The sequence below is a fragment of the Nannospalax galili genome, unplaced genomic scaffold, assembly GCF_000622305.1.
Source record: "Nannospalax galili isolate Female #2095 unplaced genomic scaffold, S.galili_v1.0 scaffold911, whole genome shotgun sequence".
NCBI lineage: Eukaryota > Metazoa > Chordata > Mammalia > Rodentia > Spalacidae > Nannospalax > Nannospalax galili.
This window is the reverse complement of record NW_008329642.1, coordinates 787836-801490: the sequence shown is the minus strand read 5'-3', so window position 1 is coordinate 801490 and position 13655 is coordinate 787836. Positions and strand designations below refer to the sequence as shown.

At 47.2% G+C, this 13655-nt stretch overlaps 1 protein-coding gene across 3 annotated transcripts in view; it reads right to left on the bottom strand.

Annotated features, from left to right (window-relative positions):
- Positions 1-458: 458 nt before the first annotated feature.
- Positions 459-13655, bottom strand: part of Cabp1 (calcium binding protein 1) — a 21041-nt gene continuing 7844 nt past the window's right edge. For all 3 annotated transcript variants that reach the window (XM_029567267.1, XM_029567269.1, XM_008840641.3), the window contains 5 exons: positions 10375-10405; positions 9884-10027; positions 5376-5485; positions 4836-4983; positions 459-912 (listed from right to left, as the gene is read on the bottom strand). In XM_029567267.1, coding sequence (XP_029423127.1) covers positions 887-912; positions 4836-4983; positions 5376-5485; positions 9884-10027; positions 10375-10405 — 459 coding nt within the window. In that variant the 3' untranslated portion in view covers positions 459-886. The remainder of the gene's footprint in view (positions 913-4835; positions 4984-5375; positions 5486-9883; positions 10028-10374; positions 10406-13655) is intronic.

The window sequence follows — 13655 nt, the reverse complement described above, 5'->3', positions numbered from 1 at the left end:
TGCTGTCTGTGTTAAAAGGAAACTAGGGGGCTGGAGATTTGGCTCAGTTGGTAAAATGCTTGCCTTGCATGCACAAAGCCCTGGGTTTGATCCTCAGAACCACATAAACCAGGTGTGGCAATACACACCTGTAACCCCAGCACTCTGGAGGTGAAGGCTGGAAGACCAGAAGTTTAAGATAATTTTCAGTTAGTTTAGAGATCCTTTCTCAAAACTAAGTCAAAGCAAACCAAACCAAATTCTGGTCTTATTTGGACAGCTGTATAACCTCTCCCCTCTTAATAGAAGGCACACTTTTTGGCAGATGTGAAATAAGAAGAATGGGAATTACTGGGCCCTTGTTACTCAGTAAATGCATCCTGTATGCAAGAAATTCCAACCAGTCCTGGGCCTGCAGATGGTGCTGTGGAAAAGTGTACATTGACCAACCAAGACCAAAGCAAAGACCACCCCGGCTGTCATTCTCTTGGAAATATTTTTATTGATTCTGAGATCAAAGGACTAGGCGAGCTGGGACAGGCATAGAGCTAGGGAGGGCGTGAGAGGCTTTGCCCCGGGGCAGACATGCTGTGTGGGGTCTGCTGGCGGGCTCCCTGGCCCACCCAGCCAGCAGCGGCTGGGCACATGGCACTTGGCGCCTGGCATGACCTCTGCCGGCTTGGCACTATGGCCTCCTCGCCGGCGGGCGCCCCCTTTCCAGTTGCAGGAGTTGTCTTTCACAGTGCGGAGGGGTGGGGATCCGGGGTGGGCACCAACCCGGGGTGCAGGCAGGCCCCATCCGCCAGTACATCCTGGTCTCTCGGCAGCTACTGCGGTGGATGAGGCGCGCTGGGCTCTTCTCCTCGCCTGTGAGAGTTGGCAGTCCTGGAGGGGCCCTTGGGCGGGCTCAGCGGGACATCATCCGGACAAACTCTGGGAGGGTACAGGGGCAGGGAGAAGACAGCACAGTCAGGGTTCAGCCTAGGACTGCTCCCAAGCTGCTTCCCGTCGCCACTGCTTACACTCTGGGCTAATCCCCCACCTCCACTCTGCCCCTCCAATCCATCTTCCGGGCTCTGCGAGCCTCTTATCTGTGGTCTGGCCCCTGCTGACACCCCCATGGCTCCCCACTGGTGGTGGCCAGGGTCCTAACTTGGCTTCGCAGTTCTGCTGATCTGACCTCGCTCATGCTCACCAGCAGTCTCCTAGCTATATGCTCTAACTATATCCTACAGACATCTTTTTCATTAAGTATGGATGATTTGTGTCTGTCTGTCTGTCCCTTTACTGCTCAGCTTTCCTCCAATCAGCCCACCCGCATTTTATTTTTTTACCTTTTATTTTTTTAATATTAAGCATTTATTGTGGACTTTGCTATCTCAAACTTTTCAGTAAACCACTCAAAGAAAAATCAGGATTACAATTTGTTTTGGTTCCCTCTTTTTAAAATTACATTTATTATTCAGGGGTGGTGGCACACACCTTTAATCCTAGCACTTAGGAGGCAGAGTCAGGCAGATCTCTGTGAGAACCAGGCCAGCCCCGTATAACATAGGGAGTTCCAGGCCAGCTGGGGCTATAGCTCAAACAAAGAACCCCCAAAGAACATTACATTTACTTATGGGGGCAGGGGCTGGGCACAAGTCTGCCATACGGTGCTTGTGGAGTTCAGAGGACAACCTCCACCATGAGGCTCCCAGGGATCAAACTCAGGTCATCCTTGGTGGCCGGTGTCTTTACCAGCTGAGCCATCTCACTAGCTCAGAATTTTTGTTCTTTTTAATGTCATTTGTCCTCAGACATGGTGCAAACTTGGTGTTCTGCTGGAGCGATTTTCAGAGTTCAAAGACAAATACTTATGTAATAACATATGTAATACATATATGTAAATAATTATATCAATGCATATATGTAACTGTGTATTATACATGTAATTGCACTGTGCTATGACCCAGCTATGCCACTTATGGGCATATTCCCAAAGAACTCTCCATCCTACCAGTACCAGAGTGGTTGTTGAACTGACAAACCCACAGAGATACACTGTTGTCACCCAAAGCCCACAGCTTACATCAGGCCAGGCTCACATTTCCTGTTGTACATTCTATGGGTTGGCCAAACATTCAGGGACAAGTCACCTATTATGACGTGAGACAAAGCAGTTTTACTGCCTGAATCCACTGTGCTCTAATTATCTGTCCCTTGCCCACAGACCCTGGTAATCTCTGATCTTTTCACCATCTCCACCATTTTGCCTCTTCTAGAATAATATCATATGGTTGGGATCACACAGTGTATAGCCTTTTTTTTTTTTTTTTGAGTAGCATCTTTCACTTAATGATACATTAAAAAATGTTTTTGGTATATGTATTTTTATTTTATATGTATGAGCATATTGCTTGTATGTATGTAAGTGCACCTGTGTCATGCAATGCTCACTAAGGACAGGAGAGGGTGTTGGATCCCCTGAAAATGGAGTTATGGATGCTGTTAGCAGCCATGTGGGTGCTGGGATTCAAACCCTGGTCTTTTGCACAGCCAGTAAACGGCCAGTGCTCTTAACCTCTGAGCCCTCTCTCCAGCCCTAGATATATGCTTTTAAGAGCCTTTATATCATCTCATGGTAGTGCTGAATAATGTGCCATTGTCTGAATATACCACAATTTGTTTATCTGTTCATCAAAGGGCATCTTGGTCACTTCCAAGTTTTGGCAACTGTGAATAAAGCAGCCAGAAACATCTGTGCTCAGGCTTCTACACTGGCATAAACTTTCAACTCATTGGGATAAATATCCTTATATTTATTTTTTTTCCAAAGATTTACTTTATTTTTAATTATGTGTATGTGTGTGTATCTGTGTGTGGGTATGTGCACTTGACTGCAGGTACCCTTGGAGGCCAGAAGAGGGCATCAGATTCCCTGAAGCTGGAGTCTTAGGCAATTGTGAGCAGCCCAGCATGGGTGCTAAGAACTGAACTCAGGTTCTCTGCAAAATCAGTATGCTCTCTTAACTGCTGAGCCATCTCTCCAGCCCCTCTCCTTAATTTTTTCACCTGTTAACTCTTTACAATTTTTTTTTATTTATTACTTTTATGTGTATCAGTGTTTTGCCTGCATGTGTGTAAGTACACCTATGTCATACAAAGCCTGCAGAGGCCAGAAGATGGTGTTGGATCTCTTGGAACTGGTATTACAGACAGTTGTTAGCTGCCATGTGGGTGCTGGGAATTGAACCTGGGTCCTCTAGAAGAACAGCAAGTGTTCTTAACCCCTGAGCCATCTCTCCAGCCCCTGCTTGTTGACTCCTACCTACATTTCAAGCTCCACTCACAACCTCCTTTGCTTCCTTCCTCCCTAATCCTTCCCCCAGCTTAGCGCAGGGCCCCCTCCCCACACTAATCCACAGCCTGGTCTACTTCCCCCAAGCACAGCCTGGACTATGCCACATTTCTGTGTTTTGCTTGCTGGTCTTAGCTCCTTAAGGCAAAGAGCAGGGCTCGGTATAACACCTCAGTAGAATGAATATGTAATTCTGGGCTTTCAGGGAAGGGCCATCATGGGCCATCATCAGCTGCTGGCACTACCTGGACACAGGTTAACTGAAGTTTTTAGATCTGATCCTAGCAGAGCCTTGTCTCCATCTACTCATGCTCTCTCCTCCCTTGAAGGCCATCTGCTCCCTGGGAAAGCCCTCCTGACCCTCTGGACACACACTAGCACATGTTTGTCTTTCTACTTAGAAAGCAAGTTCCTAGAGAATGTGGTGAATATTTCATTTTTTTCTTCCATGTCCTATGATGCCCAGAATGGCACCACTACAGGATTAGGTAGCAGCTGAGATTTCTAGCCTGGGTTTGTGTCCCAACTCTGCTTTCCTAATGGTTGGTTTGTGTCCCAACTCTGCTTTCCTAATGGTTAGCCAAATTTGACCAAGCTATATTACTCCTCTGAGCCTCAGTTTTCTCATCTTTTTTTTTTTTTTTTTTTTTTTAGACAGGGTCTCACTATGTAGCCTTGGCTGGCCTGGACCAGGCTACCCTGGAACTCTGAAATCTGAGTGCTGGGATTAAAGGCATGTGCCACCACACCCAGCATAAATGTCATTTTTTAACAAGAGAATGCACTAAAAGGCATCCTGGCTAAAAGAACAGCATGTTCAAAAGAGGCCTCACAGGTTCATGAGTCTGGAACATAAAGGCATGTGAGGGAAGGAATGGCAGGTGCTGTGGCTAGGAACTGAGCTGTAGTCAGATGTCAGAAACCTGAGGTCAGGTTGAGGAATGTGGTATTCAGAAAATACCATGAGTGGTGAATAGACAGATGGACAGAGACAGATGAGGGTAGACAGACACAGGGATGGATGAACGCATGAGTAGATGGATATAGAGTCGATGGGAAAGTGACTAGACAGAGAGATCAATGGAAACATGGATAGAGGTGCATAGATGGAGGAAGACATGAGACTACATGAATGGAGAGGTACAGGAGACAGATGTAGGTGCAACATAGATGTTTAGATGCATGTATGGGTGAGTGCATAGAGAATGAATAGATTGATGAATGGGCAATAAATGCATGATAAATGGTTGTATGGATGGCTGTTCAGAGATGATGAATAACTAGTCATCTGGGTGGATGAGGAGATGAATGGGTGAAATGTGTGGAAAGATGGACAAGTACATGAATGCGTGGGATGGGTGTAGGGCTGGGAGGTGGATTAGAGTGGTACCCAGACAGGATGGAAAGAAGAGCATGGCAACAGAAACTTGAATTGCATTGGTGATTGCATGGTGGGTATACAGTTAGAGGGCTCCACGGCTAGCTTGTTTCCCTTCCATTTTGAAGCCCCGCCTACCTTCAAAGTCCACTCGTCCATCCCCATTGAGATCCACATCTCGGATAATTTCCTCTATGTCTCGGTGTCCCACCTGATGACCCAGAAGCTTCCTCATGGCCTCTCGCAGCTCACTGGTGCTTATCTCCCCATCACCATTGGTGTCAAACTAAAGAGGATGTGAAGGAGGGAGAGGGAGCTATGATGTGGAGCCTGGCAGCAGCAGCAGATCACCCAAATGGGGCTCCTGCTCCAGTGTCTCCTTTTCTCAGAGTCCCTTCTTTGTCCAAGTTACCTCCCATGGTCTGGAACCCAGAGCTCAGCATTCTTAGAATCTTTTCTTTTTTCTCTTGAGACAGGGTCTCCCTGTAACCTTAGCTGGCTTGGAACTCACTATGTAGACCAGGCTGGCCTTGAACTCACAGAGATCCTCCTGCCTCTGCCTCCCAAGTGCTGGGATTAAAGCCACCATGCCCAGCAGAGTTCTTAGGATTCTTTACAGTCATCCTGAGATTGGAATTCAGCCTGCCCACCACTGGCCTGTCACCACCTTTCACTCACCTCTCGAAAGGCATCTCGAAGTTCCTTTACACCAATCATATCTGCTGTCTCCGCCAGGAGTTTAGGTCCCATTAGCTCCACAAAGTCATCAAAATCCACATGGCCACCCACTGGAGCAAAAGGAAGGGGCTAAGTCATCCTCAACCTGCCCATTCTGCATCTTCCTCTAGTCAACCTCCCCATCTCCAAGTCCAGGGTGTGAGGATAGGCCAGAGGACAGACCTCAGACAGGTGGCTTATCAGAGAATGTCTGCAGGAAGGCAAGGGATTGGGAAAGGGAACTGGTCAGAAAGTGGAAAAAAGGACATATGGATAGGAGAAAGAAATGTTTGGTCATGGAGCCAGGCAAAGAACTTCAGAGCTGGAGAGGTTAAGACACTCTTAGAGGAAGGCCAAGAGAGGACAGAAGTTATGGGTGCCTATATTTTCTGGGAGTACAGTTACATACTGCCACATATGTCCCAAGCCTTATCTTTGCTGTGTAAATACAAACTCAACTTCCAAGTGACTCTCAATTAGGAGGAAAGAATGGAGATAGGGTACCTGCCTACTAACTTTCAACTAGGGACTGCCTGGGTCAGGGGAGAAATACCAGGCTGGAGGGATGAGGGCTGGGAGAATGCCAAGGTAGGCAATCATTTCTGTGTGTGTGGATATGTATGTGTGTGTGTGTGTGTGTGCATGTGTGTGTGCAGTTACATGGATATGTGTGCATCTGTGAAGGCCAGAGATCAATGTCAGATGACTCTCTCAATCGCCCTCCACATTATTACATTTATTACTATTATTACTATTATTATTATCACTTGGCTTTTTGAAACATGGTATGTAGCCCTGGTTGGCCTAGAACTTGCTATGTAGACTAGACTGACCTCAAACTCACAGAGATTTGTCTGCTTCTGCCTCTCAAGTGTTGAGATTCAAGGTATATACCACCATGCCCAACCTATCCACCTTATTTTTTGAAATAGGATCTCTTATGTATGCCTATATTTTATATTTTCTGGGATTACAGTTACATACTGCCACATATGGCTTTCTCCCCAGACCCTATCATCATCATCATCATCATCATCATCATCATGCTGGATAGCTTTAGTGTCAACTTGACACACCTGGGTTGAGGGAGCCTCAATCGGGGAATTACCTCCATTGGACTGGCCTGTGGCCATGTCTGTGGGACATTTTCTTGATTGTTGAGTGATGTGAGAGGGCTCAGCCCACTGTGGGTGGTGCCACCCCTGGGCAGGTGGGCCTGTGTTGGATAAGAGAGCAAGCTGAGCAAGGGCCAGGGGAGCAAGCCAGTCAGAGCATTCCTCCGTGGCCTGTGCTCCATGGCCTGTGCTCCTGAACCTCCTGCCTCCAGGTTCCTGCCCTGAGTTCCGACCTTGGGCTCCCTGATGAACTGTGACCTGGGAGATGTAAGTTAAATAAACCCTTTCCTCCCCAAGTTGCTATTGGTCAGAGTATTTTGTCACAGCAATGGAGAAACAAACTAGGACAGAAATTGGTACCAGGAGTGGGATATTGCTGTGACAGACCTGAACTCGTTGTTTTGGGGAGGACTGTGGAAGTCTTTGGAATTTTGGGCTAGAAAAGCTATTGCATGCTCAGAGTTTGTTGCTGTGGATCTTGGAACAGTTATGCTGAAAGAGTTGTAGATGATGGAGGCCTGGCTTGTGACACTTCAAAGGGAAGCAGAGACTATCAGGGCTGTTTGTGTGATATTTTGAATTGAGAATCTGTGGGTTCTGGTCAGCTGGGGCTGAAGAATCAGCTGTGATTAAGAAGAGACCAGAGGGGCTGGACAGATGGCTCAGCAGTCAAGAACACTGGTTGTTCTTGCAGAAGACCTGGGTTTGAATCTCAGCACCCACATGGCAGCTAACGACTGTCTGTAACTCCAGTTCCAGGGAATCCAATGGCCTCTTCTGTCCTCGAGGGCATTGCATGACACGGGTGCACTTACCTATATGTCGGCAATACACTCAAACACATAAAATAAAAATAATACATAAAATATTTTAAAAAAAAGAAGAGACCAGAATCTGAAGTAAAACCTTTGTTTTACTGGGACAATTGATGTTGTTTAGCTGGGGCTGAAAAATCAGCTGTAAGTAACAAGAGACCAGTATCACTGTGGTGGTATCTTCTGGGAGGTATTTCCTCAGGATCAGCACACAGAGGGGACCTGAACCTCCATCTCAAGCTAGAAGCAGGACTTGGTAATGTGTAAGAGTCTCCTGCATGGTTCTGGTGTTGAAAGCATGAAAGGGTCACAGAGAGCAGCCAAGGCTTGGCACTCTGAGAGGCCAGGAAAGGCCATAGGTGAAAGTGCAGCTTCAGTTGCAGCAAAGACCCCAGGATTGAAGGGGTCATGGAGAGAATCTGAGGCTTTGTACCCCAAGAGGCAAGAAGAGGCCATTGATAAATGTGTAGCCTCAGTTTCAGTGGTGACCCCAGCTTTTTGGAGATCCCGGGACCATGGGATGACCACCAAGGACCACAGTAGGTGTGGAATGGAGCTGGCCTGGGTCTGCGAGATGAGCTATGTGTGCTGTGGATGGCAGAGTCAGAGAAGTGGAGCTGCCAGAACCCTATGGAGCCCAGAAGATCGTAATTCCCAGATGTCCAGCCTAGAGCTACTTTGCTGGACTTTAGTTTTGCTTAGATGTCCCTGATTCTTCCCTTTGAAATAAGACAGTACTTGTTTTGGATTTTACAGAAGCCCACCCACAGTTGAGAGTTTTAAAAGAGACTATGGACTTTTAAGTGTTTGGATTTTTTAAGGACTGTGGGGTTTTTAAGGTTGTCTGTCTTATGTTGTGATATGAATGTTAATATTGTGTTTTAGGCACAAGAATTTGAGAGGTTATGGTTTAATAGTGATGTGTTTGTGTGTCAAGTTGACAAGGGGTCAATTGTGCTGGATAGCTTTAGTGTCAACTTGACACACCTGTGTTGAGGGAGCCTCAACTGGGGAATTTCCTCCATTGGACTGGCCTGTGGCCATGTCTGTGGGGCATTTTCTTGATTATTGAGTGATGTGGGAGGGCCTAGCCCACTGTGGGTAGTGCCACCCCGGGGCAGGTGAGCCTGTGTGGGATAAGAGAACAAGCTGAGCAAGAGCCAGGGGAGCAAGCCAGTAAGCAGCGTTCCTCCATGGCCTGTGCTCCAGTTCCTGCCTCCAAGTTCCTACCCTGAGTTCCTACCTTGGGCTCCCTGATGGAACTGTGACCTGGGAGATGTAAGTTAAATAAACCCTTTCCTTCCCAAGTTGCTATTGGTCAGAGTATTTTGTCACAGAAATGGAGAAACAAACTAGGACAATCATCATCATCATCACATCATTATCATCATTATTATTGAGACAGGGTCTCACGTGTCTCCAGCTAACCTCAAACTTGCCATGTAACTGAGAATGACCTTGAACTTCTGAGCGTCCTGCCTCCACCTCCCAAATGATGAGTGTGGCAGTGTGCAGGCCTGTAATCCCAGCACTGGGGAGGTGGAGACAAGAGGATCCCTGAGACTTGCTGGCCAACCACTTTATCTGAGTCAGTGAGCTCCAGGCATATGCCACAAGCCTAGTTTATGCAGTGCTGGGGACTGAACCCAGGACTCTATACACATTATGGAAGTACTCTACCAACCGAGCTACACACCTGTCCCCGATATCTGTATTCTCTACAACTCCCTGAGCTCCCCAGCAGGTTTACTCTCCAGGAACCACTGTGGCAGCTGGCTTGAGTCTGTCCTGTGTGGGCTCATTCTCTTTCCTACTCCCTCCTGTACTTTCCCTTATCTAACAAGCACCTTATACTCAGATGCTGTCTGTGGAGGACCCACACTAAGACAGAGGAGAATGCAATAATAACAGCATCCTCTGATCATCTCTTTTTAGAAAACCTTATTTATTTATTTATTTATTTATTTATTTATTTATTTATTTATTTTTGGTCTTTTTGAGACAGGGTCTCCCTGTAGCCCCAGCTGACCTGGAACTTGCTATGTAGACCAGGCTGGCCTAGAACTCATAGAGTTCTAGGCCTGTGCTGGGATTAAAGTTGTGCACCACCACGCCTGGCTTGAAATTTATTTTGCCTGCGTGTAGATCAGTGCATTATATGCATACAATGCCAGAAGGGGCCAGAAGAGGGCATCAGATCCCCTGGAACTGGAGTTACAGATGGTTGTTAGCTGCCATGTGGGTGCTGGGAACCGAATCCAGGTCTTCTGCAAGAGCAGCCAGTGCTCTTAACTGCAGAGCCATCTCTCCAGCCCCCTCTGGTCATTTCTTACTATGTGCTAGGTATTGGGCTATCTTACATATATTCCCTAATTTATTTCTACTCCACCATTACAACCCTCATTTTACAGAGGAGGAAAGTAAGGCTCAGAGAGGGTGAGTGGTTTGTCCTGGGGCACAGAGAGCAAAAGACAGATGTAGAAGTGGATCCCAGGCCTGTCTGACCTGTAGGGCAGGGGATGGCCACGCAGGGACTCACAATTCATGTTGATCTGCTGGGACAACTCTATGAGCTCCATCTCGGTGGGCATGTAGCCCATGGTGCGCATGCAATTCCCCAGGTCCCGGCAGTTGATGTAGCCATCCTTGTCCTTATCAAATTCTCGGAAGGCCTCTCGGAGCTCTGGGAAAGTGAATAAGGACAGATATGGTTGAAGATAGGGCCAAAGAATATCTGAGGTAAAGGCCACCCAGGCCAGCCAGCTCAGAGAAGTAAAGCCCAGAGTCCTTGGGGCCTCATGGTTTCTTTCCTAGGGCTCTTTTAAAGTCTCCAGGAGTTCGGGGCTGGAGAGATGGTTCAGTGGTTAAGAACACTGACTGTTCTTGCAGAAGACCCAGGTTCGAATCCCAGCACCCACATGGCAGCTAATAAGGAGATCAAGGGGGAATCTGCCTCTCTTCCCACTAACTTCCCGCCCACACCTTCCTGGAGAGTCAAGCAGCTTTTTCCCATAAGAGCCAAAACTTTACCTTCAATCTCCTCTGGTCGTAGTGATCTGTCCTGAAACAGAAGAACATGTTGCATTAGCAGCAGGGAGGGACCTGAAAGTTACAAGATACCCATCAAATGGGGGCCATCCAGCAGGCAGCAAGACACTAGACAGAAGGTGATGGGAACTGAGCAGAGGTTTGTCTAGTGTGTCCTTAAGGGGGAAAGATGCAACACCCAAGTCTCATAGTCACAGAAACTCATAGGGTATTGACAGTAGGTGCCCCAAACCCAACAGTGCCTGCCCAAACTGGGACAGAACCTCAGTACCCTTTTCCAGACACAAGTTGGGAACAGAGCTAGAGCTGGTCCAGAAGCAAAAACCTGTAAATAAAATGGGGCCAGGGGAAGCCACGACCACAGAGGAAAAGGCCACCACCCAATGACACAAGAAGGAGCCAGGCAGCAGAAGCCTGCAAAGCAATGGGAGAAGAGGGAGGAGAGAAGGAAGGGACCATACAGGCAGCTCCAGAGGGAGGCAGGGGGAGGCAGAATTGGGGCTGTGCTCTGCTTTCTGGGCGGCCACCCCACCTTCTCCAATGTGACTCCATGCCCATACTCTGCCCTGTCACAGGACATATCATAAGACCCTGGGGGTTGCCAGTGGTTCTGGCTGCTGCCAGGGTCCAAATCACACACCTCCAGCCTTCCACAGGACCCATATCTCCTTAGGGAGCCCAGGAAACCCTGAGTCTAGGAGTCAGAACAGATGGCAGAGAAGTTTCCAAAGAGCAAGGGCAGAAGAAGCACACAGCAGGCTTCTGGTGGTGGCTGCCATCACCCCAGGCTTGCCCAGGAAGGAGACAGACTGACACAGAATGGATACAGGTGCCCATGTTCCGCTCTCTACCTTTGGACAGGGAGAGCATGAGGAAGTCCTGGATGCCTCTAAGGAGGCTCACAGCAGGTTCAGGAACCCATATTGTGAACACAGACATGAAGGCATGCTACAGTGAGTGTAAGGCATCTCAGCTGTGCACAGACTGTTTCAGTCAAAGGGGCCAGGGTGGGTGGAGACCATGGCACCTGGATACAGGCACCTAATCCCAGGATTTTGCAGCAAGGAAAGGGTCTTCTGATGTTGACAGCATGTGTGAGCTTGGACCGAGCAGGGGAGAGACTCCTGGGTAGCATTTCTAGCTGAGGGCAATGAGTCACCTGAAGGGACGTTGTCTCTGTGACATTGCTGCAGGGGACTTTCACTTAAAAGTCTGGACAGAGCTGGGCGTGCCTTTAGTCCCAGCACTTGGGAGGCAGAGGCAGGTGGATCTCTGTGAGTTCAAGGCCAGTCTGGTCTACATAGTGAGTTCCAGGACAGCTGGGGCTACAGGGAGACCCTGTCTCAAAAAGACCAAAACAAAAAAAAATAAAAAAATATTCTGGACAGAGTGCATGTACCACAGGGTCACTCCTGCTCTGAGACAGAACAATATGTTCCCAGACTTTCTTGGAGGACCAAAAAGATGCATTTCAATATACTGTATCACTGATAAATGAAAGTAAGTGACAAGAGTTGTCCCTAGGCATCAGTGGGAGGTTAATTCCAGAATCCCTAGGCATACCAAAATCCAAAGATGCTCAAGTCCTTTACATAAGATGGCATACTATTTGCATATAATTTACATACCATTTCCAATATACTTTAAATCATCTCTAGATGACATTATATTTAATACAATGCAAATATAAATAGTTGCTCTGTTTTATTTAGGGAATGAGGACAAGTCTATGTGCTTGATACAGATACAAGGTTTTATTTTATTTACCATTTTTAAAGATTTACTTTTATTTTATGTGTATATGTGTTTTGCCTACATGCATGTAAGTGCACCATGTGCTTGCCTGTTGCCCTCAGAGGCCAAAAGAAGTTGACGGCTACTGTCGCTCCAGTCTCTGGAACTGGAGTTATAGACAGTTGTGAACTGCCACGTAGGTGCTGGGAACCCTCTGCATGAACAGCAAGTGCTCTTAACCACTGAGCCATCTCTCTAGCTTCAGATGCAAAGTTTAAATTCTTTTACATTTATTTATGTGTGTGCATACTATGATGAGTGTGTGGAGGTGAGAGGGCAACTTGCAGGAGTCAATTCTTGCTTTCCAGTATGTGAGTTTGGGGAACTTGAACTTGGATTATCAGGCTTGGCAGCCTTTCCTGACAGAGCCATCTCACCAGCCTCTTGTACAAATTTAAAAATATTCTCAATCCACAGTTGGTTGAATCCACAGGTGTTGGGACTCAGGAGTAGAGAGCTGGTTGTATGCGTTTGCACATGAGTGTGCAAAGAATACTTATTAGGACCAGCCACTTAATTAAAACAAATCCTTTCCCACCCATCAGGCTCTGAACAGCTTGCCACTCTTTCAGAGTTCTGCAGGGCCGGGGAAGGGGTGCACACTGACCCTCACTGCAGCCCTTTCTACTGTTTTGTAGTCCCAGAGTCCAGGGAGCAGCAAAGCTAGATACCCCTTCACAGTATGTCTGCAATAGCAGCTCCAGTGGCTGATTCTGGGCTCACACACTGACCTCCATGCAGAACAGTGGAGGTAAGTGTGGTGTGCTCTGGAGTAGAGCTAGGGATAGCCACTGGTATATACACCAACTTAGAGGGTTCAGGCAGGATTGAAGACTTAGACAATTCCTCCCTCCCCAATTTGTGCAGTTGGAGAGAAGCTCTCAGGTCCTCGAGACTGACAGACCCAAGCACAAAACTCAGGGCTGTTATTTCCTAGCTGAGTGGGTCATTCCTGTACTCTACAAAGTCTCCTCATCTGGAATATGGGTTAATACCAGTGCCTACCTCATAATGCCTTTGTGTGCATTACATGAAACATGTATTTAGCATTTGAAATTCGATTAATGCCATCAACACATATTTGTATCTGTAACGTACTTATTACCCTCTTCCCTGTGACTACTCAGACACCTGTAGAAGGCTGTCCAGTCCAGTAGCCACTAATCACATGTGACTATTTATAGTTGAGCTGGAGGGCCGGGATATACCTCAGGGAAAGAATGCACACTTAGCATATGCAAGACCCTGGGCTCAGTCCTCAGTGACAACAACAAAAAATTAGAGATTTATTTGATTTATTTTATTTTATTTTTTGTCTTTTTGAGACAGGGTCTCTCTGTTGCCCTAGCTTTCCTGGAACTCACTATGTAGACCAGGCAGGATTTGAACTCACAGAGATCCACCTGCCTCTCTCTCCCAAGTGCCAGGATTAAAGGCATGTGCCACCATGCCCAGCAAAGTTTTAAAGT